This window comes from Biomphalaria glabrata, chromosome 1 (assembly GCF_947242115.1).
Source record: "Biomphalaria glabrata chromosome 1, xgBioGlab47.1, whole genome shotgun sequence".
NCBI lineage: Eukaryota > Metazoa > Mollusca > Gastropoda > Planorbidae > Biomphalaria > Biomphalaria glabrata.
Genome location: NC_074711.1, coordinates 21484859 through 21511420, shown reverse-complemented (window position 1 = coordinate 21511420; position 26562 = coordinate 21484859). Strand labels below are relative to the sequence as shown.

The window sequence follows — 26562 nt, the reverse complement described above, 5'->3', positions numbered from 1 at the left end:
AGTCTGCTGGTAACGTCTCGGCTGCTCTAAGAGAATCGATTTCTGCTCTAAGCTACATTTCAATCTAATACATAGTTTGGACGATTCTATCGAAGTACATTTAAACTTGTACATTAGTGGTTGCTAAAGTTCTCTATAAAGAAATGCGTCGTCTACACAGACTCAGTTGCTGACTACATTGCTTTACATTCATAGGAGACAAGGTTGTTACATTCATAGTACAAACTACTTCGGCTACACATTCTAGAGAAACAACTACCGATAGTGGTGAACAGTCTTAGGAACGACTCCTATACCCATTACCGCAAATACTTATCACTACACAACTGTTACTTGGTTCAACAATTGACTGCCCTGCCAGCACCGACATATTTCTTTCTTACAAAGCTTATATCAACTCACTCTGTTTTTCTGATAGAATGTTTGTACACGTTATTTCTCCGACACCCAATCTAGGATCAAGCTGAAACTTTGCACAATTATTTCTTTTACATGACAACACAATAATCATTTTTTAAAAAGTAAACAATTTGTTAATTAACTATTAGTAATTAATTATTTTAGTTTGCATCTTGAACAAGGGAAAGAAGCTTTACTTGACTGAAGTGGTATAAGCTGAGTTAGTCCCCTTTATAAGACGCCGCTCTAAATTGTAATGAACTCTAGTCATAAGAACCTCACTAGCAGAGTGGTTAGCACATCTGTCCGCAGAGGCGTGAGCGCGACGAGTTCGAACTCAGGTCGTTTCCTTTTTTTTTTTCCTTTTTTTTTTTATAAATGCTTTTAAAAACCAATGACGGTAAACTTCACCCAGATCTCCCTACCTCCCCCCCCCCCAACGTGTCCAGACAAGTGATAGGATCATAGCGTAGTGAGTAAGCTAAAAGCAGGAAATAGCGCTAAACAAAAAGAAAAAATATTTTAAAATATTATAAATCGCATAGAGTTATTGTTGTTGGTCTAGTTCTATTACAAATTTAAATTAAACTACATGACTGATCCAAATTAATTGATACCTCTACACTTCATATAAGATTTGATTTTTGTTTTCTGGGGTGGGGGTAATTTTTTTAAAAAATGTTTTTCTTAACTACTGGCCTTGTCCAAGGTCTTTTCCATTAACTATCTTATCGAATAGAGAAATTTTCTCATATACGTTTGTTCAGGCATATATTTACACTGCAAAGGTAGTTGATGGCAGCGTAAATACAAACTGTAATATATAATGGTGTTGCTAAAAGTATAGCTTTTATTTTTTTATTTCCGCGCTGTTTGTCTGTGGAAATACAAATAGGCTGAGGGAAACCTTTTGTTTTAAGTAACATCGCCAAGCAAAGAAACGCACCACATAACTAAATATACCTTTTCTCCTATTATGCGATCGATGGACCAATGGCCGATACATTGGTGTCGCTCCAGATACAACATATTCCAATAGTTTTGGAACCCCTAGTTCTAACCAGAAAAAAATTGTGTATTTCAGTCATTTGACTTGATTGGTTAAATGCATTTTGGCCACCTATCTATTGTACCATCAGAATCATTACATTCGCTTCACTTGGACCGCTTCAGTAGGCCTACTCTTTCAGTAGGTCAGTACTATGGACATACACAGATGGCCGTTCTACGCTTATCTGAAAGAAAACTTGTTAACACATTACTGGCTGGGACAGGGGCTAATAAGGTGAGAACAAGACAGGTGGGAAGGTCGCGGACGAGATAAAGCGCGGGATAGGGATTTTTTTCCCTAAAAGAGGGTAAGGGGTGGGGATATGAGTGCGGGAGCAGTTCTTCATCCAATGTCCTCTCTAGTCGTCATGTCCTGTGCTGGTTTTGATTTCATTCAGTAGTGGAAAGTTCATCATTTCTTCTTGTATTCACGTTGAGTAGCACTCAACATGGAGGTCACCAGAAGTGAACGCAAAATAAGGTTAACCCCGAGTCTCACCCCTCATCAGACAGAATGCGAGGTGTGCACCGTTCATTCAGACCGGTAAGAGAGAGCTCTTGTTCGCTTTTGATGGCCTTAGGGTTCCAAGTGCGATGCACAACTCTACATGACAATTTGAAATGGTCGTAGCAAGACACACACACACACATCCCGTTTTTGTTTTTTAACCTAACCTTACCAGTTGTTATATTACTTTCGTTGGATCTAGATTGAATAGCGTATGCTGTTTTTAAAGAATATTAATACGACAATGACCACAAATATCTGGAGGCTTGCCCACACAACCAGAGGTTGTTGGTGGGATCTTGTTCACCTCGGTGACCCGTTTCCCAGTCGGAGCGCTCCTACGGAGTGTGGTACAGTTAGAAAAAGCGAGAGTTTCTCTGCCTTCAACATTCGTATGGACTGCTAGTACTTCACACTTGAACGTGTGAAACAGTCCTAGCGAGACTGCACAATCTTGGTGAAGGCTTTCTATTAGTCTTCTGGCGAATGGTGCTGTGTGTTTCGGATCATCCTTTAAATAATTGTGAATTTCTTGTAAATTTGTGTTACATATAAATATACAATTATGCATTCGCCCTATCACTTTAAAAAATCTTTATCTGTATCCCCCCCCCCCCCCCCCCCCCCGCTTTGACTTGACTTCCTCTTCAACGAAAAACTTTTTTCCTTTATTCTTTCTTGGTAATTTCATTAGATTTTGATCGTGTATGAGATAGTCATCTCAAGCCTCGGTTTGTGGAACTGGCCAACTGTCTCTGTCTTTGATTCGCTTATTCCGAAACTCTTGACAAACAAAGTGGGAGGGGAGGGGAGAGGAAATAAAAAGAATATTTCCAGTTGTGGAGGGACTGGGGATGTTAGAATGAACATTGACCTCACCGTCGCTAGTGAATAACCAGGACACATAACAATTAAATTTCTATCAGTCATGCCTCCCTCTCTCTTCATCTTATTTTTCGTTTCCCCCACCTCCTGTTAATATGATTCTGGGATTTGTTGGGGGGGGGGGGGGGGCCACCCCTTCCCTTTTACCTTTGTTCTGTACTCCCGGCTGCCTGTAGATGCTGTGAAGATAACTACCGTAATGGCCATAAGATACATCGTGGCTTAGACAGGTTAGGGGAATTAACTCGTGGTGCTGGGAGAAATGGAAGCATGAAGGGTGAGCGAAATAATTCTCTGCCCCTGCATAAGCTTATCTTAGTAATCATTTCTGCTTCTTCTAATAAACCATTACGTAACAGTTACAATAAAAGAATTCACTATTTTTTTTAGAAGTGTTTCGATAAATCCCATGTAGATATGCAGGTTTGGTCTATTGTAATGATCAGAGAACGTAGATAAGATATTGTTTTCTACTTTAGTGTCTGGTCAAGGTGTCATAAAAAGTAAAATATTTTGCAGAAAAAGTGCTCAAAGTTCATAAAAAAAATATCTTGAATTTTTCTTCACTATTACAATCTTGGCTGTTGAGGACATTCTTTATACAACCTGTCTGGGCCAACCTAACACTGTTTGGTTTCAAACTATTGACAGTTTGAGATTTGACAAAAATTGATCTTTTAAAAAAAAAAAAACTCTTGTTTTTTAAATTAGGATGTTTTGTTTTTGTTTCACTTGGTCACTTGTTTTGCTAGTTGTTTACTTGTCTAATTGCCTTGTTTTGTTACTTGTTTACTTGTCTTATTGCCTTGCATAATCAACCCTCAATCTTGGCTTTCCACAGCCTGATGATCAAGTATTAGTAGTTGGCATGGCAGATAAAATGTTGTCAATACAGCGAAGAAAAACAGAATCTGTAGATCATGCTGTGAAATTTCAAAAGTCTCAAAGGAAGCGCAAGCTTCGAGGGTACGCTCATCTAGCCAAGTCCTTCACTCCAAGCCCAGTAAGTACTTTGATAAACAGCAAGTCTGTTCTATCCTAGATTTTGAACCATTTGTTATGTAAAGGCTGAACCCTCAGTGTAAGCCAAGAATCTAATACTGAGCCTGATTTGTGCTTCTAGGCAGATAGTGTTGTGGCACTGAAGAAAAGAGAGATCCTGGCTCCATATGATAAGCATTTGAAACATTTCAACCATACCAAAGCTCTGGATTCTGCTTTAGAAGTAAGTTGCTGTTGACATTGAGCTGATGTTTGTTTTTATTTGTATAGTTTGTAATTGTAAAAAAAAAAAAAAACTTTGCTGAAAGGTAAACTATAATTAACCCTTTTGGCCAATGTATCTGAGCAGTCTCTGAAATTTAATATTTTTGTTTAAACAAATATAGAATTCTGATTTGTGTGCATTGTAAACACTTTTTCTATTTTTTAAACATTCTCTTTTTGTTAGTAAATATTTTTCAGAACTGGATTAATTAATTAATTTAAAAGTGGTGGGGGGAGGGGGTTGTCATTTGTTTTTTTACCTGGATTTTCTTTTCTGAACAGATGGTTGTAAGAAAGAATCACCCAGAAGTGACTGTCAGTGTGATGCAGGAGTTGATAAGAAGACAGCACATCAAGACTGCACTGGCGGGGCGAGATGATTCCTTCCTTCGCACAGTGTTACAATTCATTCACAAGTACTAGTCTTTTTTTAACTTAATGTTTTCTCCTCACTGTCTAATACTATCATAGCCTGAACTGGTTTTTGGACAAAGTCTGCATTATTTTAATGTATTTTCTTACTGTGTCTCATTATTCTTAATCAACTTACTATTTACTGACATGAAGCCGTGCATCCTTGGCATTCTTTTCTCGTCTATTTTAGTGTGCATTCAAGGTTATGTGCAGCATAAGTTTCTTCCCCCCCCCCCTACTTTTTTTTTTTTTAAACTATTTTGTCGAAAGACAGAAGTTTGCACCATAAATCTAGATCACATACAGGCTTTCCATTTTGTTTTTCATTTAAAGTTTGATAGAGAAGCTAGACTAGAAACAGGTGTTGTCACTAGGAAAGCTAAGATGTTTATCATGATTTAAAGTTACACAAATCTTTCTCTGGAACCTTTCAAGGGGAGATCATGAAGATTTCAGCAGTTCGTGTAGATGTGAAATGTATTACATGTAATTATGAGGACATTCCCGACCATTAGCATGAAATTCTAGCTGAATCATGTTACCTGAACAGTTCACTCTTCCTGGATCAAGGAGCAGAGCACCACAGGAAGTGCATAGTCTCAAGTCTGCACATACAGGAAATAGATTCTGGACTGAACTTTTCCTAATGCCTGCCTGATAAAGGATGCACTGATCCCAAATTTCTGCTTTTTGTAAAAATCTGAAATGCAGTGTTTAAAAAAAATATAAACAAAATGATTCCCAGATTTGTTCAAAAACTCATTACAATCTCCCAGCACCACTATTTTTTTTTTTTTTTTTTTTAAGGTTTTAAAATCATGTTTATTTCCAATCATTCTCTTCAAAACTTTTTGATTATTTGAAGTAGAATGTTTGCCACCATAGACCCCTGTGTTAATTAGACATGCTCAATAAAGCAGGCTTTGGGCAACCTTCATTAAAGACTGTTGTTATCATTTCATAATGTTCTACAACTTTTAAACACTGGACTCACAAAAATAAACAATCCCCAAAGTTATCTGCTCTAGATCCTTTTTAATTAGCTTCTACTTCTTTTTAAGCCTTAGAAGATTTTTAAAATTGATATATTTAAAAAATGTACTGGGTATTACTTTCAGTTTAAACCAGAAATAATTTAGAATTTAAAAAAAAAAAGGGGGGGGGGAATTGTTTATTTTGTAGAATGTCAAGCAAAACAGGAATCTATATTAGACGCCAGAGAAGCACAAGACAAACACTGTTTCTGAGTTAATGAAATAGAACAGAATTGTAAATTAGTTCTTTCTTTCTTTCTTTTTTTTTGTTTGTTTTGTTACTTTCTTGCAAAATAATTTTTGTTTTTCGATTTGTTTGACAGAAATTTGAGTAATCCAATGTTTATGGGGACATTACTGGATATTTTCAACTTGGTTTTAGGTAAGAAATGTTATTAAGTTGGCAAGGAAGATAGCCAAGGGAAATAATGAAAAATAAAATTGGTACCTGATTCTTTTATCAAAGTTATTACTTATGTTTTACACATTTCTGTGATCCTGTAGTTCTGTAATGGTTGCATAGCTATAATAATGTTTTTATTACTAGAGAAATATAGATTTTGATCTTGATTTCATGGAGTACTTTAAACATTTTTAACATCACTATTAAACATCACTTAAAATCATAATGTCTTAGTCAATTTCAATGCAACCAACTTGACTACTTTCCTACTTATATATATTTTTTTTTTCCAAACACAATTGTATTATAAAGTAATATCAGTTGAATCTTATCTTATCTTATATAATACAGGTGTTACTTCAAAAAAGAAGATGATTAGGTCTTACGCGTTATGCATATTAACCAATGACCTAAATTCTGTTAAGTCACTGGTTTTCCTTGCTAACTCAGGCAGCCCATTCCATGCTCTAATAGCGCTAGGGAAGAAAGAGCATTTGTACAAATTTGTCCTAGCATGTGGAATGAGGAATGTGCCTTTATCTTTATCTGTGTCTTTCTGAGTATTTTATTAGATTTTGTTTTTGTAATTGATTTTTTTTCTATTATGCTTTATATAAGTGTATTGGTGATTCTTGAGCTCTTGTTTCATGTCCTGGTGGTTCTAGGGCCTGTGATCAAGTTTTCTATTTCATTTTTAAATATTTTTTTTAAGGTAAACTAATGTATAAGCCGCAGGATCTGGTTCCATTAAATTCTGCATTACATCACAATCAATGAATAATTGGTCCTGAGTAACAAGCACTGTTTTCTGAAGTAGTTTCATAGTATAACATTTGAAAGAAGCAATGCAAACTTTCATTTTTCTTTCAGACATGTATGGTATTTCTGAGTTGATGAACAGTGGACCACTGGAATCCCTGCTGGTCAAGATCAAGGCACTGATTAATAATGAGGTCAAACTAATGACAAGTGTGGAAGAAATCCTGGGTTCCCTTGACCTTCTATTCACTGTGGCAGAAAATCAAACACTGCCTTTGCTTGACTCAAGCACACAGTTGCAGAATGGAACATCAACAGAGATAGTAGCAGATGTTGAAATGACCAGTAATGAAGCTGGTAGTACAAGCTTTTCTATTCCAGCTGGAAAGTGTTTGTTAGATGTCATAGGCTCAAAATCAGTTGCAGCTACTTGATATCTAATGTTATAGTTGTTTTTTTTTATTGTTGTATTTATGAATTAAAATATGAAAGAAAATTCTTTCCATGAGATACTTAGTGTGAGTTCATTGTGTTTATATAAATCTATTTATAGGTTAACTGAAAAAAACATTTCAGGTTGATCAATGTTGTTATCTAAATTTTATATGATTTCAATTTTTTTTTTTTTTACTTTTTACAATTTCTGAATGAGTCATAAATTTTGAGTTCCTTGTAGCATCAATCACCTAATGATATGCACTCATATGGTTATATTTTATGACATTACTAATTTGTGACAGTGTAGACTTAGTAGACTGCTTATTGTTTGACTGCTACGCTGGGCAGGGCAGGGCACATATCTGAATGGAAGACTACCATACAATCTTTTTTTTTTAGTCCATGTTGTAGTGTATGCAGTTTCGATGCGGAGGGCATGGCTATTATAGCACAGTGCATATCTGGCCACTGTCCATGTTTCGCACGGCTCAGGCCTAACTTTAACTTCGGTGCCCCTGATGTGGGGAGGAAGAGGAAATCGTGTCTCTTATTCTTTATGCTCCAGACAAGCTGAGCTCCTTCTCGAAGTCTCAACATATCTGGGAAACCACAAATTCTTACCTGTATAGTGACACTTTGCATAACAGCAGGGTTTTGTCCTGGGCTTTTGCAAGAAAGCATTGAGTTTCTTGATGATGTATCTTTATTTTTTTTTTTAATTTTTGGTGAGCTGAAAGGTCATCAGGGGTGCTTGTGAAAACACTTTTAAGACCAGTTTAGATACCAGCTTGCTTTAACTGACAGAAGAGAACACTATCATCAGGCGGCTTCCATAGGGACAGCTGAAGATCTCTTACACATTTGAAACGAAAGGAAGCTCTGCCTAGGACGGGAAAAGAAAGCTAAACCGATCATCGGAAGACAACAGTTTTGTTTGCGTTGGATGTGTATTACAACTAGGAAAGCCTAGCCATATGAAATAAAGAGCCTTATTATTGATTTGTTGTACATGTCTGGTCTGTCTAGCAGATTAGAAAAAGTATTTTGCAATATTTATAATAAAGCGATGAAAAATATATATTATGGTCCTCTTAAAATGCTTTCACTGTTTGTAAAAAAAAAAAAAGTAATTTTATATAATATAATTTGAAATACAGAATTTAAGGAAAACGTAAAAAAGAAATCTACGGTACTGCAGTGGTCTCAGCCATCAACTCTGCAGCAGATAGATTAGTTTGTAGTAGATTTAATGTGTAGCATTACCTAATCAGACATAATTATTGAGTGTTACTAGAGCATGGTCAGTGTTGTGTGGCCAGTAAGGAAGGTTACCTAGAGTAAGTTGCCCCTGACTTCTTTATGAGGAATGCACATTGATTGAATTCGAATTCCACTCAGGCACACACATTGTTTTCTAGGAATGTCGTGCCTATTTTCTGTTAAGCTAATTAAAAGTGCTTCACATTTTCCTTTTAGTACAATTTTATGGAACCTAAGGACTACGAAGTATGTAAGCAGGACTTAGGTCTACTTATCTAAAGATTGTTGAAATTCATAGTCAATTAAACTACACTAGTTAATGATGAATTAAGGGAAGTAACAATTAAATGGTTAAAGATGCCGCTACTTTTTGTATTATAACCCTTTAGTCTTTCTATATATATGATATTATATACCTGTATGCTCCACGCAGATGCGTAGGGAGGAGGGGGATCACGATGCCCCGGGCGCAGGGGCGTATCTAGGTGGGGGCTTGACCTCTTTTGGGGCCCCTGCATTTTGCGTAATATTTAATTTTTCATTTAAAAAACACTCATTTGGGGGGTCCCCCTAAAGTGGGGGCCCGGGGGGTTTTCAAATTCTCCCTCCACCCTAGCTACGCCACTGCCCGGGCACCACACGCAGAGAGGCGCCAAAAATATATAAATTATTGTAGATATTTTAGTTAGGTAATACATTCTAAGGTTATTTGTATTCTATTAGTATTGAATACGTTTTATTTTTAAGCCTCTATTTCTATGTGATGTTCATGGAAAATGGGGGGGGGGCAATAAAGTTTCTTACCGGGCGCACGTTAGCTCACTACGCCTCTGACACGAAGTAGTCTTTCGTATTCCTTCAATATACCGAGGCTCATCATTCTAAGCTTACCAATATATTTCCAGTCAAAGGAAAGAGGGAGGAATGGAGGTACTCTTGTGGATTTGAAGCACAATTAACAGTACGTTTGAACATCCAACTTCACCATCGCATGTATTTAGCCCCTTTGGAGCTGCTGTAAATGAACCTTTTGTTTCTAAATTAATTATCTTTTTTTTTTCATAAACATCTATTTTCACATATAACGTAAAAGTAGGCCAATATATGTAGTTTACATCGCCTACTTATACAACTTTATAGTGGTTACGTGGAAGAAACACAAGAGAAAGCTAAGTAACAGTATCTTTTTATGTATTTTATATAAAATTGTATTTATGTAACGCCTTTTAACCATGAAGTCTATATTGTATGTTCAAGGCGTCATGAGTTTCAGCGCTGGATTTACCTATAGACAGCATAAGCTATAGTTTAGGGCCCCCATTTTTTAAGGAGCTCTTTACCAGGGATAGTTACAATCATTTTGAAGAAAGAGACAAGAAATATTGCCTTATTTTGGTCGCAATAGATCACAGGGCCTTTTCAAGTCTAAATCCGGCCCTGAATATATAATGGACAAACCAGAGTTAAGTAGGTCAACTCTATCTCAATTAGGTTATATAGGATAGGGACGTCTTTGTGTTCTTTCTAAATGCAGTGAAATATGGAGTTTGTTGTAGCATCAGTGATGCCCAACTTAATTTGGTCTGTGGGCCATTGACATGTTCAACACTCGTGTCGCAGGCCACAACAATGAAAAGAAGAAAAATATGAAACAGAGGGGAAAAAACATTTAGAAATAGTTGTATTACAAACCCCGTGGCTCTACTTACACCCTTAAAGCGATTACGTAATATAGGTTTACCTGTTTTGTGAACTGAAACAGTTTGTGTAAGCCTACTCAAAGGACCTCATTCACCGTATGTATATAATGAATATTAAACCACGTGATTCTCTATCTCTTCTATATAAATTACGATCTAATTTTAATCAACAATGGTTATCATGTGACAGTTGTTTTTTTTTTTTTTGTTTTTTTTCGTTGTTTTATCAATATTATCGCGTCACCGTTCGTTTTGGTGAATGAGGTCCATTAAGTGCTTTTAAAAATGTTAATAAATTTTTCACCCTTGTTTTCGGAATTTTGAAACGTTTCTGCTAAAGGCAACATGGCGTAGAAAACAATGTCTGCATCGCTAGAAATTTCTCAAGCAGGGATGTCTGGCTTTGTAAGTCAATCAGTTCCAGTTGCAGATATGTCTTGGCACTCCTCAGCGGCAATTGAAAACATTTCGAAATCTGCTGCTCTGTCATTTAGTTTTAAATTGAGATTTTGACCCATATCTTCCACTCGTTTTGTAATTGTCATGCGAGAAAGGCCTAATGCTCTCGGAAAGGCTGACAGCTTAACTGCATTTTTCTTTCAGGACATTTCTTTCATCACTACTAGCAAGCACTTTTTTAGGCTTCATTTTTAGCGCCCCCCCCCCCCCCCGGAAGGGGAAAAGACACTATTAGTTTTGTGTGGTTTGTCTGTCCGTCCGTCCATCCTTCCCGTTTAGAAAAGATATGGAAATCCGACATCATAATATTTTAGACCATTCAAAGTTATGATGCAACGGCTACTATTTTCTTTTCTGAAAGCGAAAAATATCATTTTTAAAATCAAGTATGCAATCAGGTTTTTTAATAAAAATAGGGCTTTCACCATTTTCACAAATATTCACTATTAATAGTAACAATAATTGGAGGCTATTTAATAAGGGAGACGACTGTTTACCATATTTTTAATATATTTATGCAAACGGTTTTAGATTTTTGCCAAATGTTTTTTTTTTACTATTGTATTACAAAGTTAAGTATGTTCTAAATACTAGGCCCTACATTTACAAAAAAAAAATGTTTTTTTTTAAGAGAAAAAATGTAATTAGTATCCATATAAGTGGAACATAATATAAAACAACAATTAATAAGCAGTTTCAATTTTCATATAGGACACTGTACTGTATAGTACATACAAAACACACGGAAGTATTCTACGGACATTTTTTTTCCTTGGGGCTTTGAATAAGAGATTGACTCTTTACAAAACAATTAGACCAATTAGATAATCATTATAAGACATCAGTTAGGGCAGGTTCACTTCTAAGTTCACCTTCACTTTCACATATCCCTTGGTCTGCTGGACAGTTGGGGCACCACACAAGATCTTTCAACCTTCTTTCTCCATTCTTATCAGTCATTTGCCTTTGATAGAATTTCATTCTGATATTCTTTCTGAAAATATTGAAACCTGCCTTTTTACCTACCTGGGTGGCCGATTTTCAGTTAGGTGTTTACACACAAACTGTCTTTGTAACCTTGTTTAAAACTCTAATGTGGGCAGATGTTTGCCCTTACCGCTAACTCATTTTCTTTTCTCTTTTTGGTAAATAATCTCGTCAACTCACTCAGCTAGGCGCAATGGACCTCATTCACCAATCGTAAACAAACAACATTTAGCCACGGGATTCTCTATCTCTTCTATACAAATTACGATCTAATTTTTAATACACAATGGATATCACGTGACAGTTTTTTTCCGTTGTTTTATCAATATTATCACGTGACTAAATGTTGTTTGTTTACGATTGGTGAATGAGGTCTATTTGGCAATCTTTTTCGTTGCGGCTCAAACCAACAATACCACCATATCTTTTTTTTTTTGTTTTTTGTTTTATAACGCCTTTTTTTTTTTTATTAGATTCTTTAAAAGTGACACGTTTTCTTTACAAATCAAACATGTTGATAATAAAAAGCAAACATCTGCCCAATTTTTCTGGAATTTCTAATTCTGTCTAATTTTCGTTTATTCGACTCTCCCATTTCATTAGCGCACAAACATTAAACAGTAGGCCTAACTACCACTTGCATTGATATGAAAAGAACTCGAACCAAAAGGATGCAGTAATGATGCACTGTGTTGCACATACAAGTTGTCAAGGACACGGCCAGCTCAGACAGGAGCGAAATTTTCTAAGAACAAAAAAAAAAAACTTTTGTCGACAAAAAATAAACCTTGTGTTCTTTAGAAAAAAAAATGAATATTAGAATACACAAGATTTTAATGAAATCCATAAAAGTTCCAATCCTAACGTGGGGAAAATATTTATTTATTTTGTTCTACACTTTGTTCCGATGTTACGGAGGGCCGGATGGAAACACGTCGCGGGCCGGATTTGGCCCGCGAGTCGAAGTTTGGGCATCGCTATTTTATGTAGCTCCAAGGTGTGTGTGTGTGTGTGTGAGAGAGAGAGAGAGAGAGAGAGAGAGAGAGAGAGAGAGAGAGAGAGATTATTCGTTAAATGTCAGAAACGTGTTTCAAAATGTTAAACAAGTTCAACAGCTTTTAATAGTCTTCTAAATTTATATTAAATAGCCTTATACTATGTAGGCCTACCTCTGAATATGCCAACGGTGTGCACATCAGGTGCTCATACGCTGCCTATAAATATAGGGATAGCTTGGGTAGTTTTACATGGGAAGGTCGTTGTCTTTGCAGCCTAGGGGGCTACTCCAAGCCATCGTTCAGTCTTTGACGACAGGAACCTCTTTACATGTAGGCTAACTGTGTAGCATTAACTCACTCTCTAAGGAGACTCAACTCATATGTATATTTAATAAAACACTCTATTAAACTAATAACCTATTTACAACTAGTATCTATGTGGATCACCAGATCATTTCAACAACAGTAGGCCTACGTCGTCCAACACGGACTATCAATCTTCGATAGGTAAAAATCTTCCTACAATAACTCTCAACTAACACTTTCAAGCTCCAGTCTCATAGTCTCATATTCTAACTTTCTCAGAGCCCAGTCACCAACTCTAACTAACTCTCTCAAACTCCAGTCTCAGACTCTTGACAAACTCTCTCAGAGTCTAGTCACATTGGCGCATTGGGGGGTAAGCTGTCTCCACAAAGATCTATCACTGGCAATGTCTGATTAAGCCTGTTACCACCTGGTGTCCACTGCGCTGAGGTCCTCCATGAAAGTGTGGCGCAAAGTTAAAGGGGCCTACGAGGACGTTCATGTTCGCGCTTTTCTCGTATTGGCCTCCATGTCATCGGAACTTTTGTTGAGTTTTCCCTGACCTTTTTCCGACTTATGATCACTTCAAATTGTTTAGAGTTCGTATTTTGGGGATTTTGTTTTCATCAGAATGTCCGAATGGGATTGCAAAAATAGAAATATTGTGAGGAAAATTTGAAGCTCTAACTGTAATTACAATAATTACAAATAAAAAATAATTACAAGGATATTTATCAGGTACAATTACAGAGTTAGCAAGTCACAGATTTAGTTACCTTTGTTGACACTCACCACCATACTTTTGTCTCGCCACGCTGCAACCCCTTTTTGAGGCTCTCAAAATCTCGATCTTTTTAGTCTACCCAAAATGCTCTCATCAAGGGATGGAATATATATAGATATTGATATATAAGCGCCATCTAGTAAGTCACATGACAATGTGCCTATAATTTCATTGGCTCTTCCCGGAACTAACCTTATGTATGGTCGGAATCATAACAAGCTTGTCGTTTTCAGCCATCATGGCGAACCCTCGGAAGTTTAGTGAAAAAATAGCTTTACACACTCAAAAGCAGGCCGAAGAAACTGCTGCTTTTGAAGCCATTTTGCAAGAAGTTAATTCTGCAACAAGGGTAATTTGTTTTTCGATAAAAACATTTACTTCGAGGCAACACATCTATTTCCCATATTCCATGTCAAAAGTTGAAAAGAAATGACTGACAGCAAATGTCAAAATAATATTTTTTTTCTTCTGATTTCAATTACAGTTCGGGCTTCAATCTAGAACTGAAAGTGTACTAGAATGTAGTATGATGGTTGTGGCCATGCAAACTGGATTCTAGATCTACCCCCCCCCCCCAATCTTAGTTTGAATTTTTATAATAAAATGGATTCAAACAGAACTTACCAAGACATGAGTAGTGAAATTTGGATGTTGTTACACACTTACTTAAATATATTCGGGCCTAGATTCTATATACTTAAATAATTCTATAAATCTATATGTAAAAATTAAAGAATTTTCATTTATCTCACGCTTGACTCATTTGTTCATTGGAATAGAATCATTAGACAGTTAAGCTAGCAAGTTAATCTGTAACTGTAACAAAGTTTTAAATTGTGTTTAGACTATAAACTATAAATGAAAGAGATTATCCTACTGGAAAAGGAGTTGTTTTTTTCTTTTCTCTGGGAAGTCAGGGAAGTGGAAAATAAATTGTAGTATCAATATAATATTAAAGTACGGTTATGCAACTCATTTTATTAAATTTTAGTAACCCAATTATATTTTTTTTTATTGTTATTAAAAAATGCAGAGCTATTCATAATTTAAAGTGTTTAATAAATAAGGCTGGCAGTCGAGTCGAAAGGTTAATGAGGAATGCAGTATTTTCCATGGCTACGCAGCCCTAGCTGCAAACTAGATATTTTGCCGCATCCAGCGAAGACATAACCATTTTCAGCTTGTGGTCAATTTAAATGTTCTTTATGATGTCTACGTCTTCCCTCTGCAGTGGATTTTCTTTTGGCCTCTAATATGTATTCCACGTTGCAATTTCTAATAAATAGCATCATTCAAAGAATGAGATACAACTCTTATTTTTGAAAAATGTAACCCCTTTACAGATCAAGTCATCATTGCAATGGACATTCAAATCTGCAATAACATAGAAATGATCAAAATTTGAATAAGTTTTGAAACGCAGAAAGTTGTGTGGTTTGCGCTCCGAACTGTCTTCTCTGTGGTCTCAGGTTCAAACATTGACCACTGCCATTAACTAACATCCTGCTGGAGTTTTGGGCTATGATATAATAATATTAAATCCTGATCGAAACTTTGTCTAAACCTAGCAAGTGAAAAGGAACATAACTAAAATAATGTTGTGTGTATAATGAAGAACTCAATTAAATTGTGATTTTTAATTTACATTTATTGGTATTTATTATATAAAATAAAATTGTAGAATGTTTCTGTGATTTGTTTCACAATAGAAACAAGGAATATTAACTATTCTTGTATTTCCAAAATGATGAAAGATCCATCTAGTAAACTTGTCTGTATGCCACATGTCATATGTTTTCTGTAAAATAGATTTTAAAAAAATTATTAACATTTATACTTAATTATGTATACATATATATAGAGAGAACTAGTGGTTATATATATATATTATATGTTATACTGATTATCTGATCTAACATTAACATCTAACTGTATCATAGCTCTGGACTAGGCCGTCACTAAGCCTAACAGCTACTGTAAGAATGAAGCGATACGATTGGTTAAATCAAGTTTCTCTTTCAGTATTGTTTAAGGAAGTGACGCATGAAATAACTTAAAACAAAATCTCAAGGAATCCCGTTTTTTTTTAGATGTCAAGAATTTACTAATTTATTAAATATAAAATTTTCTAAGCATTTAAATAAAAAATGATAGAATGTTTACTATTACAACTTTTTACGCAGAATTTAAATATGTCAATAACTCAAATTTAAAAAACTATCGGAGTTTCCCTTTAAATGTAATAATCAGGCAAATTTTCACTTTAATCGGAAGTTTCCATACTTTATTTACTTTAATAGTGACTGGCATATTAATATGCCATAGGTTGCAAAGTTCGTAAAGTTAATTTGATCGTAATCTTGTACTTAGTAAAGATTGAATAAAATCAAAGTCGAATTTTTTTCTAATACAAAATCTTAATTTGCACTTATTATCCTTATTCCCACCCAGACGAGGCCCAGCGCAATCAGTTTCACATAGTGCCCCGCAATCATTAGGACTGGCCCTGTTTAAGTTTTAAAACTTAAAGACATGTCACATGTGTTTAGTATAGATCTGTATTTAATATTACCAATATAATGATGACTTATTATTTTTTTAGATCTAAAGTCTAGCCTTATTAATAAGTATAGTAAGAGCTAGTAAAGGGCTATATTAGATCTATTATAAATATATTCTATATAATAGATTTAGCTTAGGCTTTAGGTTTAGTCCTTGACTTATATAATATTATTAATATTATATTTATATCTACGAATAATCTTTATGCTAGGACACTACTCACTAGGTCTTACTATTAGTATTACAGAGATATACAAACTCAAGCATTAAAAAATGTTTGGGCTTAGACTTAACATAGAGGTTAGTCTAGATTACTCTAGATTCTACATCTACTTAAATCTACTAGTTTATAAACTTAAAACTATTACTACTATTAGTATTACTACAACTACAAGTAGTACAAGTCAATTATTATTTTTATAAACTAGATCTAGTGAGCGACTAGTAAAAGTGTTAGAAGGCCTAGCTAGAATTAGAGATGGATAGATCTAGCCATTTAGTTTTGTTATAATAAAAATTATAATAGACTTATAGTATAGTATACTAGTATTGTATACCTACTACCTAGTAGATTCCTAGATCTAGACTCTATAGAGTCGTCTAGACTATTCTATACTCTACTAGTCCTATCTTTTAATCTATCTATAATTATATTAATTAATAGTCTGCTCTATAATATATTTTGAAAAAGTAGAAGAGTTAGCTTCAGTGCATTTTGGTGCATCCCATGATAAGTATCATTTAAAATTGTTTGACAGCTAGATTTAGATAAGTATATCATCTGAATCGCTATCCCATTACAAGACGTCACTTCCGCTTTCGGCCATTGAAGCTGATTTTCAAATCTCGTTATTTGTTACACTTTCAAACTACTTTTTCTAATATAAATACGCTTTTCTAAAATCTCAAAATTTTAGGAACTAACTTTGATGCTATCTACTATCTAAATCAATCGCTATCTCAATTTAAAAAAAAAACCTCTTCAGTTTGTCTTTAAATAATGAACTCAATAGACTATATTTTGTATTTTCATGTGTCAAAGTAAAAAACTATCTGCGCAAAGTGTAGTTCTTAAAATTAGATCTAGATCCTTTCGATCTTTTCTCTTGTAAACATGGCCTAGATCAATGAAGTTATAATGCTTTCATAGAGTTGGACAACTTTTTTTTTTTTTTTGCGTGTCTTCAAATTTATTTTAGGGCTACAATACATACACTACTGTCTAAGTTAGTACCCAAGGAATATTTGTGCCAAGTTTTATCAAGATTGATCAAACGGTTTTGATTTCTATTCGGCATATACATACATACATACACACATACGCCTTATTTTCTACTTTATAATATAAGATATATTGTTTTGTTTAGTTAAAAAATATAATGTCAAAGAGGGTCAGGTCAATTATGTCCATACTTTGCTTGTTCATTGTTTTTCTTGATTGCTTGTTCAATGTTTTTTTTTGAGGTATGGTTATATTGTCCACTCATTTGTTGCTTAAAGAGATGTCTTTTAAGTGTAAACCAGATCTTTCAAAATCTAATTGTAAACAAAGAGCAGATTGCTGAAATTTTAATGATGAGAAACTCATATATAATATGTAGTTTAACAAATGTGTGGATTTTGCATACATTAATCCCATTACCCCAGCAATATTAGCAATATTTTGAGGTGTAGGAAATATCCTAAGATTTAAAATGTTTCAACCTCTTCATTAGGAAACTCCAGAACCTCAGTTCAGCTACCAAAACATGTAGTTCTATTTTTTTTTAAATGTTTTTTGTATTTTACCTGTCTTTTTTATTATAGACATTTTATTTCTTAGGATCCACCAAGATATCAAAAACAGCAACACATTGCACCTAATTTGGGTACTTACAGAGGTGGATCCCTTCCTAATGTCAACCAAATTGCAACCAATCAAGGCATTGACTTACAGGTAATTGTTTTAATATATAAAGTTTGTAAAAAATTTACAGCTGCATTATTAGATATAAATATAATATAAATTAATGTATTAAGTATAGATGTTTTACAATATCTGCAGAATTGAATTTTAAAAAGTTGTGCTTATGAATTTTGCATTATTATTGCTTTGATAAAAAAATTGTTTGTCATGTTATTTTTAAATAAGGAAATGTCTTTTTAACATTACTGAAGCTATTTGAGTATATGATTTTTACTTTTAAAGAGAATTCACTTATTTATTTAAGCAAAATGTTTCTTGTCAGGCTACATTACAGCATTTAGATGACATGAAACAAGGCCGCTCTTCTTTAGGTCATGGACGACAGGAAAGACATAGGCAGCAAATTGGTCCTCATAGACGAAATTTTCCACCAGACAAGCGGGTATATAATCACATTCAATTTTAGGGTTATCTTTTAGCATATACTTATTATCTAAGTAGTAAAATCTAAAATTCTGTACACTTTATCAAGACGTATCAGCTTGCAGTCCATTTTTGTGTTGATGTTATAATGTGCATAATCCAGATTTAGATTCTTTGCTATAAAATAAGTTGTAGGCATGTTGATGTTTTTTTTTTTTAGAAAGTTAGATTTCATGTGACGTTTGCAATAGCAATAGTGGCTGCCTTAATCAGATATGTACTTTGCATAGTGTTAGACATTTCAAATTATTAAAATAAGTTCACAGAAATAGTTGGAAACAATTGCTGTAAATATTCATTTTTTTTTTATTCTCAAGATTGATTCTTCTCCATATGGATCTGCCTATCATTTATCTCCTCCTCCTGATACAAGTTGGCGTAGGTAACTACAATGTAAAAAATTACGATATTAATTTAAGGATAATCTACAAAATTAAGTAACCATGGTTGTCTAAATTATTCTATGTGTAAGCTTGTTGCCCAATCCAAATTGCCTTTCTTTGTACAGTTATATATTCCTTATACTATCTTAAAAGTTCTTACAGTTGGTGTTTTTTTTTTTATCTGTGTAGATGATATGATACATGATATCATAACATACAAAATACAATTCAAAATTTAGATTAGTACTACTCTCACAGCTTAACTAAGTTGCTTTTATTAGAAAAGATTCACAGGAAGGCATTCTGTTAATTGTAGTTTTATTGGATAAGTTTGTTAAAAACTGATTTGACCTCTCTTTTGTTTAGTAATAATTTATTCAAAATAGTTCAATGGGTAAAAGTAAACAAGCAAAACTGATATTTTATGAAAAAGATGTTTGCTTTGATAAATTTAGTTCACTTCTTTCAAATTTGAGGGTTTTTTTTATTTAACATACACTTTTCATTTTATGCCTGACTCCTTTCTTTATGTCAGTTGGAAAAAAAAATATTTTTAAGCTTAGTTTGCACTCTGCTAAGTGTTAAAATTTATGTTGGCACTGCTTTAACTAGCTCTATATAATTTTTTAAAATTATTAATCAAGAGCTGTTTTGAACTTTTTTTTTTAAATATTTCTTAAGAATTTCTTTAATTGTGCTTTTCTGATAAGTATAGTTGTACTATGACTTTATAGTAGAATTATATAGTATAGAATTGAAAATGATTGATAAACATGTATCTTTAATTCAAAAAAAAATAATAGAAAGTAAAAACTGTTTTGATTATATCATCACCCCCTCCTTTTTTTTTTCCCTATATTCACTCATACACATTTTATTTCTTTTACCATTTTGCTATTGATTTTGATATTGCTGTTTAGGTTGAGACATGAGCACCTATTTATTGTTTTGTTTAGCAAGCTTTAGTTGCTCTTTTTTCTATGACATTTTTAAAACTTTAATTGTTGAGTTTTTCTTCACTTGGTTTTCATTATTTTCAACAAATTTTTTAATTTGTATTGATAAAGAAGACATGAACATGTCAATATAATACATTAATACAATTCCTAACATTTAACCATAAGCAAAGTAAGGCGAATGGAGGCTAAAAAAGTATTTACTGACTACTTGTTTATCTCTCTTTATATATTTAATATTGAAACTGATTATTTTTAATGAATTCAATGTTTTACTATAAATTGTGACTGATTACAATCAAGTATTTTAAAATTAAAGAAATCTAGTACTTGTGCAGAGTAATTTAGTGTAAGATATTGTTTTAGTTTTTGAATGCTTACATTTGAAAGACTTGCATGAAAATGTCAGTGACCTTTTGGTTTTAGTTTGTATTTTGAATTGAAGCTCTCAACTTAAAACTAATAGTAAATTTTGTATGCATTCAAAGGTGTCATTAAAAAAACAACTATTGTTGGTTACATGTTAAAAAAAACACCTAGTAAAATGAAGCTATAAATACTTTTTTTAAAACAATACTGATAGAGAGTGTAAAACATTTTTCCAGTGCTTTTTTTTTGTGCACCAAAATAGTTTTTTCTTGTTGGGATTATTACAGTGAAATGACATTTGTAGACAAAAATTTCATACAAGCATTCTTTACAATTTAAAAAAACAAGCAGACCTTTTTTTCACTATTGTAATCCAACATTATTTTACGTGTTCATCTGGAGTTGTTTTTTTTAATTTGTGTGTGTGTGTGAATATTCTTTTCCTTCTTTTTTTTTTTTTTTTTTTTTTTTTGTTTTGTTTCTACCATTTTCACTGATTTTACTTTTTGCCAGTTGTGGGCTTACCAAGGCGCACCGCTATCTGTATAGTGGCCTTTCGTTGTCTCGGTGAGTGCATCCCACCCTATCCTTTGTATATGATTTGCTCCAGTTTCTCCACTTATTGCATTAGATTACACTTTTTTTTTGTAACTAATATTATTTTCAAGGTGATGGGATTCAACTGATCACTTATTAAATATTTAACATATATTGCAAAAAGAGCCTGTTTATGATAATGTTGTTTTTTCATCATCTTTATTATATTAGGACAATTCTGCCTCTTATCTTTGTTGTCTGTAGTTACTGCTACAGTGAGAAATGTTGCGATACTTAACTCTTGCATTCACTCAGCTTGTTCAGTTCACAGATTATATACAAGCATGAGCAATATATTTAGTTGATTGCTAATGAAAGATATATTTTGCCCTTGTTTATTTCATAATAAAAAATAAATAATTTAGAGTATACTTTTAAGGAAATTCATAATTTAAATGGAAAAAAATGTTTATAACATTTTAGAATCTAATAATATTAAATGCTAATATAAAATAAATAGAATTTCTAACAAATCCAAATCCTATAGTCAAGATACCATGCTCATTTTTTTGTTTGTTAAAAAAACATTATATTTTCAATGTGGCTTTTATGTTAATATATTGCTATTCATTAGGCAAGGAGTTTAATTTTTAAACTTTTTTTTTAGTTTTATAACTGACATGTATTATGCTTCAGATCCTAGCGGTTGCGGCACAGTGAATTTCATTCACTAACTATCAGTATTGAGTATTTCATCTTAGTCATATATAGATAACATAGAGACTTTGTTTTTAAGAGTTGATTTTAAAAAGTAAAACCATGTCATAGAAAAGTTTTCATGAAAAAAAACAACTGTTTTGTTACTGATGATTTTGTTGTTGCAATAATGAATTCAAGCTATTGAATAATTCAAAAGTCAAAAAAACAAAATATATATAGATCAAGCATGCATGCACCAATATATGTATATTATATGTATGATGATATTTTGTTTAATTTATGCTATGTACTGCAAGTATTTTGTTCCTTATTCAGACATACCTACCATTCCAGATTTTGCCGAACCATCATGCAAAAATCATTAAAAAAAAAAGTGACCACATTTTACTGATCTGCATTTGCGCTTGTTTGTTCTGCAAAGTCCAAATTCTGACAAAAAAAAAATCACCATTATTTTCAATATTCCATCTGGTGTAGCCTAGATTTGTCAGAAAATCTAGAATCTAATTGTTAATGCTTCATTATTCATATGTTGTTGATAATCATGCCAAAGTAATCTTTTCCCATCAATATACCTAGATCTAACCAGCTTCTTCGAAGAGGATGAAATTTAATAAAGACACATATAATAGACTAGATCTAGTAGATTAGAATATTAATAAGATCTAAAAAGACTTATAGATTTAAGTATCTAAGTTAGGTATCATGACTTAGGTATAGATCTATGTCTTATTGAGATCTAGATCTAGATTTATGTCTAGTATGTAACTAATGTATTTTTTAAACCATCAGTTAAGGTAATTGAGCTCATCATTATATATATATATATATATATATATATATATATATATATATATATATATATATATATATATATATATATATATATATATATATATATATGTGTGTGTGTATATATATATATATATATATATACACATATATATATATATATATACACATATATATATATATATATATATATATACACATATATATATATATATATATATATATATGATATATTGCTATAGATATAGATCAAATTCAAGCATAAGACACAATTACAACATTTCCGCTACAGGTTTTTTAAAATTTATATTATATAGTTCTGATAAATAAGAAGACTAGCATTGTTTTTTAAGTAATAATTGTTCCTCTTAAGGGCCCAAGACTCCTAATTTTCAACATGAGTGTTCCTCATTCTAAATCTTGGGAGTAGGCATGTCTGCTTATGGTTTAGTAGGCTTATCTTTTCAAGATTAAAAGAAAATATATTTAAAAAACCCATTATTTTTAATGCCAAATTTATTTATTTTTATTGTCTGGATTATAAATACAAGTGCAGTATAGTAATCTTATAGAAGACATTTAAAAATAACTAATTGTTGTTATCTGATGTCATAACCACTAACTTGATTTTGTTTTACAAGGGTTTAAATAGGTGGTTGTCACTGAAAGGGTTACAGCGTCTTATGAAATTAGGTGCAATTGTCATTATGACAATAGCAAAGACATTATTGCCATTGACTTTTCATTAGGGATTATTGTTGGAAAAAAATATTTTTATAAATCTAAGGGGTTATCAAATTTTTATCTAGGATGTTAGGTTCAGGTTAGAGATGTGTTGTAAAGCTAATGAAAATGTTTATTTGTAGTATACATTTGAGGCTAACATTATTGAATTACTAGTGTTGGGAATTTTTATATCTGTCAATGGATAATTTATTAAAAATACTTTTTTTTACATTTCTACAATGCTTCAAAAGAATTGATTTTTTAATTGTTAGTACTATTACCTTTAAATATGGATGGTAATTTTGATTTCACAATTTTTGTATGGGAGTCTTGAAAGTGTCATTTCTGTTCCGATTTTAAAAACTAGCTGATCATTGATCAATTATTACCAAGGCATGGTTGATTTGCCAAAATTTAATTTGGCTGGCATGCAGTTTACGGCCATGACTATGAAATTTAGTGGGCTTGCATATTTTTAAAATGTTACTTTTTCCAATCAAAAGTAAACTTCAAATAAAAGTGCTTCTAAAATTTCCCTTTTGGCAAATCCTGACTTTTCACCAGACTGCTTACAGATCCTGTGTATGCCTAAATAAGTACATTGAGAACTGGCAGTAACAAAAAAAAATTTAGTTTTCAGAGGGAGAACTGGCAGTAAAAAAAAAAATATTTAGTTTTCAGAGGGAGAACTGGCAGTAAAAAAAAAATTTAGTTTTTACAGGCTTTTATCTTTAGTACAAAATGTTCAATAGTGTTTATTAATATCTAGATGTTTCAATAGACAATATTGCATAAATAAACAACTTAGTAATGTTCTTTAAGTTTATTTTCTGGCACCTAAACATGTATTTTCAAGTCTTCAAAAGTCCTTTTAAAAAAAAAAAACGAATACATTGCTAATATCATAAATTTGGATTAGTAAACAACTGGCTCAAATTTGAAATCAGTAACTTAAAAAAAAAAGATAAATTATGAATTGTTCACTCATTTTAAAAGCAAGTGCAGAACTGCACTCCTTGAGAAGGACTTTGAATTTAAGAAAACATAAAAATAACTGAACAAATATCAAAATAGATGGATAAAGAGAGGGTGAATGTTATAGCTTTCCTTTTTTTTTTCTTTTCAACTTGTTTAGACATTTAACTTTATGCTTATCAAACTATTTCATTTATTTAACTCTTTGTTGGAAGATTTCTTAAACTGTTATTTTATTTAACAATCTTTGGATGTCATTTTGAAAAGCCCTTTAACCAAACTGACACTTTTTAGACCTAGTTTTCTTTACTGAATTCTTTCTATCTTAGAGCAACAAAACTAAAATTAATCTTTTGAGGACTGTTTTATGCTGTCCCTACAGCTTATGCTGCATTATTTTGGAAAAGTAATTACAATCATGAAAAATAAAGGAGCAAATTTAACTCATTTTAAGAATATTTATATCTTTTGGAATTGATATTGTTTTTTTTTTTTGTTGTTCTTTTTATTTTATATTTTTTTTTTATTTACAAGGAGCACTTGAAAAATCTCCTTTGGAAATAATATGTTTTATTTTTTTTAATTTAAAATGAGCACCTCTTTAAATCACTTAAATTTTATTATTTAAAAAAGAAAATTTTAAAGATCGACTTATTAATAATATTTAGTCTTTTAATGATATCTAATTTTGCAATAGGTGGCTACAAAAAAAAAAAAAGCACCATAGGGAATACATATTGAAAAGGTGAAGGCTGTTCTTATGTGACAATGCAACTACCAAAATTTTTATTTTCCTTAACCTTATTTATGATTGTATCCTTCTTGAATTCTTAGACAACCATGGTATTTTCATTGAGTGCTGATTGTAAAAGGGACTTATTTTTTACATAGACTTGTAATGATTCTGTGTCTTTCATCAGGGTTCATTCAGATCCATCTCTTCACATGAATGCTATGGGCAATGCAGCTAATAGCAAGAATTATACACACCCACCAGTGACACCCCCTACACATCGTAGAAGTAAGTAAAGAGTTATATATATCCATGGAAGAGCTGCATACTAAATAATATGCTGAAAATATTTTAGTTTTTTTTTGTATATTCAGAATTCTAAGTTTTTAATTTACTGTTTACCTTATGGTTTTATACTAGAAATGTGCTTGTATTCGTATTGACAGTTATTGAAATGGTTGGTGAAAATGCTGGAGATGGCATTCAGAGTTATTGGGATTCCAAGAAAGCAGGTGGTCCTTCAAGGCCCAAGTCTTGTGAAGTACCAAATATAAAGTTAGTTGAATTTCTTCATTATTCTTACTTTAAAGTATTTATGTAAAAATTTCTTCATTTGTGGACATAATTCAGCAGTTAACAAAAAAACTTGGTTTAGATTACTATTTCAGACCTGCCTACCGTTACGCAAAATGCGTAATCGTTACGCAAAATCTCCCAAAAATGACCGTCAGTACACAATACGCATTTAACCCGTCGCGTTACGCATTTCGTATCCTTTCCCCCCTCTCTTGACTAGCTTACGAGCGGTCACGGAGGTCACGCTAAGCCGTCCTGTTGGGGGGGATAAACAGAAAAGGTGGGGGCACACATTGTGTCCAGATCTATACGTTGATTGGTTCTTAATAGCAATTAGATTTAGTCAAGAAATGAAGAACGCGAGAGTGAGGGAGTGGCGGGTTGGTACCAGATTGATACCGTCAGTTAGCTGATACACCAACGTGACTTTTTTTTGTAAGTTCATTAGTAGAAATTAATTATGTTGAATCCCTGATTCCCGTATTTATTTGTATAGAAAAAAATATCGAAGTGCTATCGATTCAAAACACATTGAGGGACATTGTAGATATCTAGTCTAGATCTGGATTCTAGATCTAGAATCTAGATAACTTGTTATATAGAAATAGATCTAGCTAGAGTCTAGCTAGTCATTACGTTATGTCATGATTCTCTACATTAGTAATTACTCTACAATCTAGATCCAATTTAGTTGTAGATCTAGTATGATTTAGATCATTTTAGATTGACTAGATTCTAGATCTAGATCGATAACATCTACTACCATCTAGTCTCGATCTAGACTAGATTCTTAATATAGAATAGATCAAGGATGAAGGTAGGCCTACGAAAGTTTGGAGAGTAGACCTACGTTTGTAGCGGATCCACTGCATCGGTAACACTCTTGAGCCCAGATCTAGCGTAGATTATATTTATTATATAGACATAGATCTAGTCTAGATATCATCTCTATTGTCGTATTGATCTAGATTTAGATTGTAGATCTAATCATGACATCTAGTTCTAATATTATATATATATATATATGACAAAATAGTGGATCGCGTAAGTGTTACGCATTCTGGTGCCAAAATACGCATTTTGACCATCAGCGTTACGCATTTGGACTTTTTTTGGTAGGCAGGTCTGCTATTTTAGATTTATTCTTGCTTTTACAAATCTTTTATCAACTTGCTCATTTTGTCTGTCTGGTAC

At 32.7% G+C, this 26562-nt stretch overlaps 3 protein-coding genes across 6 annotated transcripts in view; 2 read left to right on the top strand and 1 right to left on the bottom strand.

The window, feature by feature from the left end:
• LOC106071185 (U3 small nucleolar RNA-associated protein 15 homolog) overlaps positions 1–7228 on the top strand; it is a 49940-nt gene extending 42712 nt beyond the window's left edge. The window contains exons 9-13 of the mRNA XM_013231232.2: positions 3684–3845; positions 3966–4067; positions 4391–4524; positions 5880–5938; positions 6830–7228. Of these exons, the coding sequence (XP_013086686.2) occupies positions 3684–3845; positions 3966–4067; positions 4391–4524; positions 5880–5938; positions 6830–7152 (780 nt within the window). The 3' untranslated portion in view covers positions 7153–7228. The remainder of the gene's footprint in view (positions 1–3683; positions 3846–3965; positions 4068–4390; positions 4525–5879; positions 5939–6829) is intronic.
• LOC106074110 (28S ribosomal protein S11, mitochondrial-like) overlaps positions 1–26562 on the bottom strand; it is a 320632-nt gene that overhangs the window by 271320 nt on the left and 22750 nt on the right. The gene's annotated exons all lie outside the window — the stretch shown is intronic.
• LOC106071184 (CREB-regulated transcription coactivator 1-like) overlaps positions 13829–26562 on the top strand; it is a 28209-nt gene continuing 15475 nt past the window's right edge. For 2 of the 4 annotated variants that reach the window (XM_013231231.2, XM_013231229.2), the window contains exons 1-7: positions 13829–13999; positions 18035–18148; positions 18441–18560; positions 18919–18983; positions 20823–20876; positions 24980–25080; positions 25239–25347. In XM_013231231.2, the coding sequence (XP_013086685.1) occupies positions 13850–13999; positions 18035–18148; positions 18441–18560; positions 18919–18983; positions 20823–20876; positions 24980–25080; positions 25239–25347 (713 nt within the window). In that variant the 5' untranslated portion in view covers positions 13829–13849. The remainder of the gene's footprint in view (positions 14000–18034; positions 18149–18440; positions 18561–18918; positions 18984–20822; positions 20877–24979; positions 25081–25238; positions 25348–26562) is intronic. The other 2 variants (XM_013231226.2, XM_013231230.2) reach the window with 2 other exon arrangements.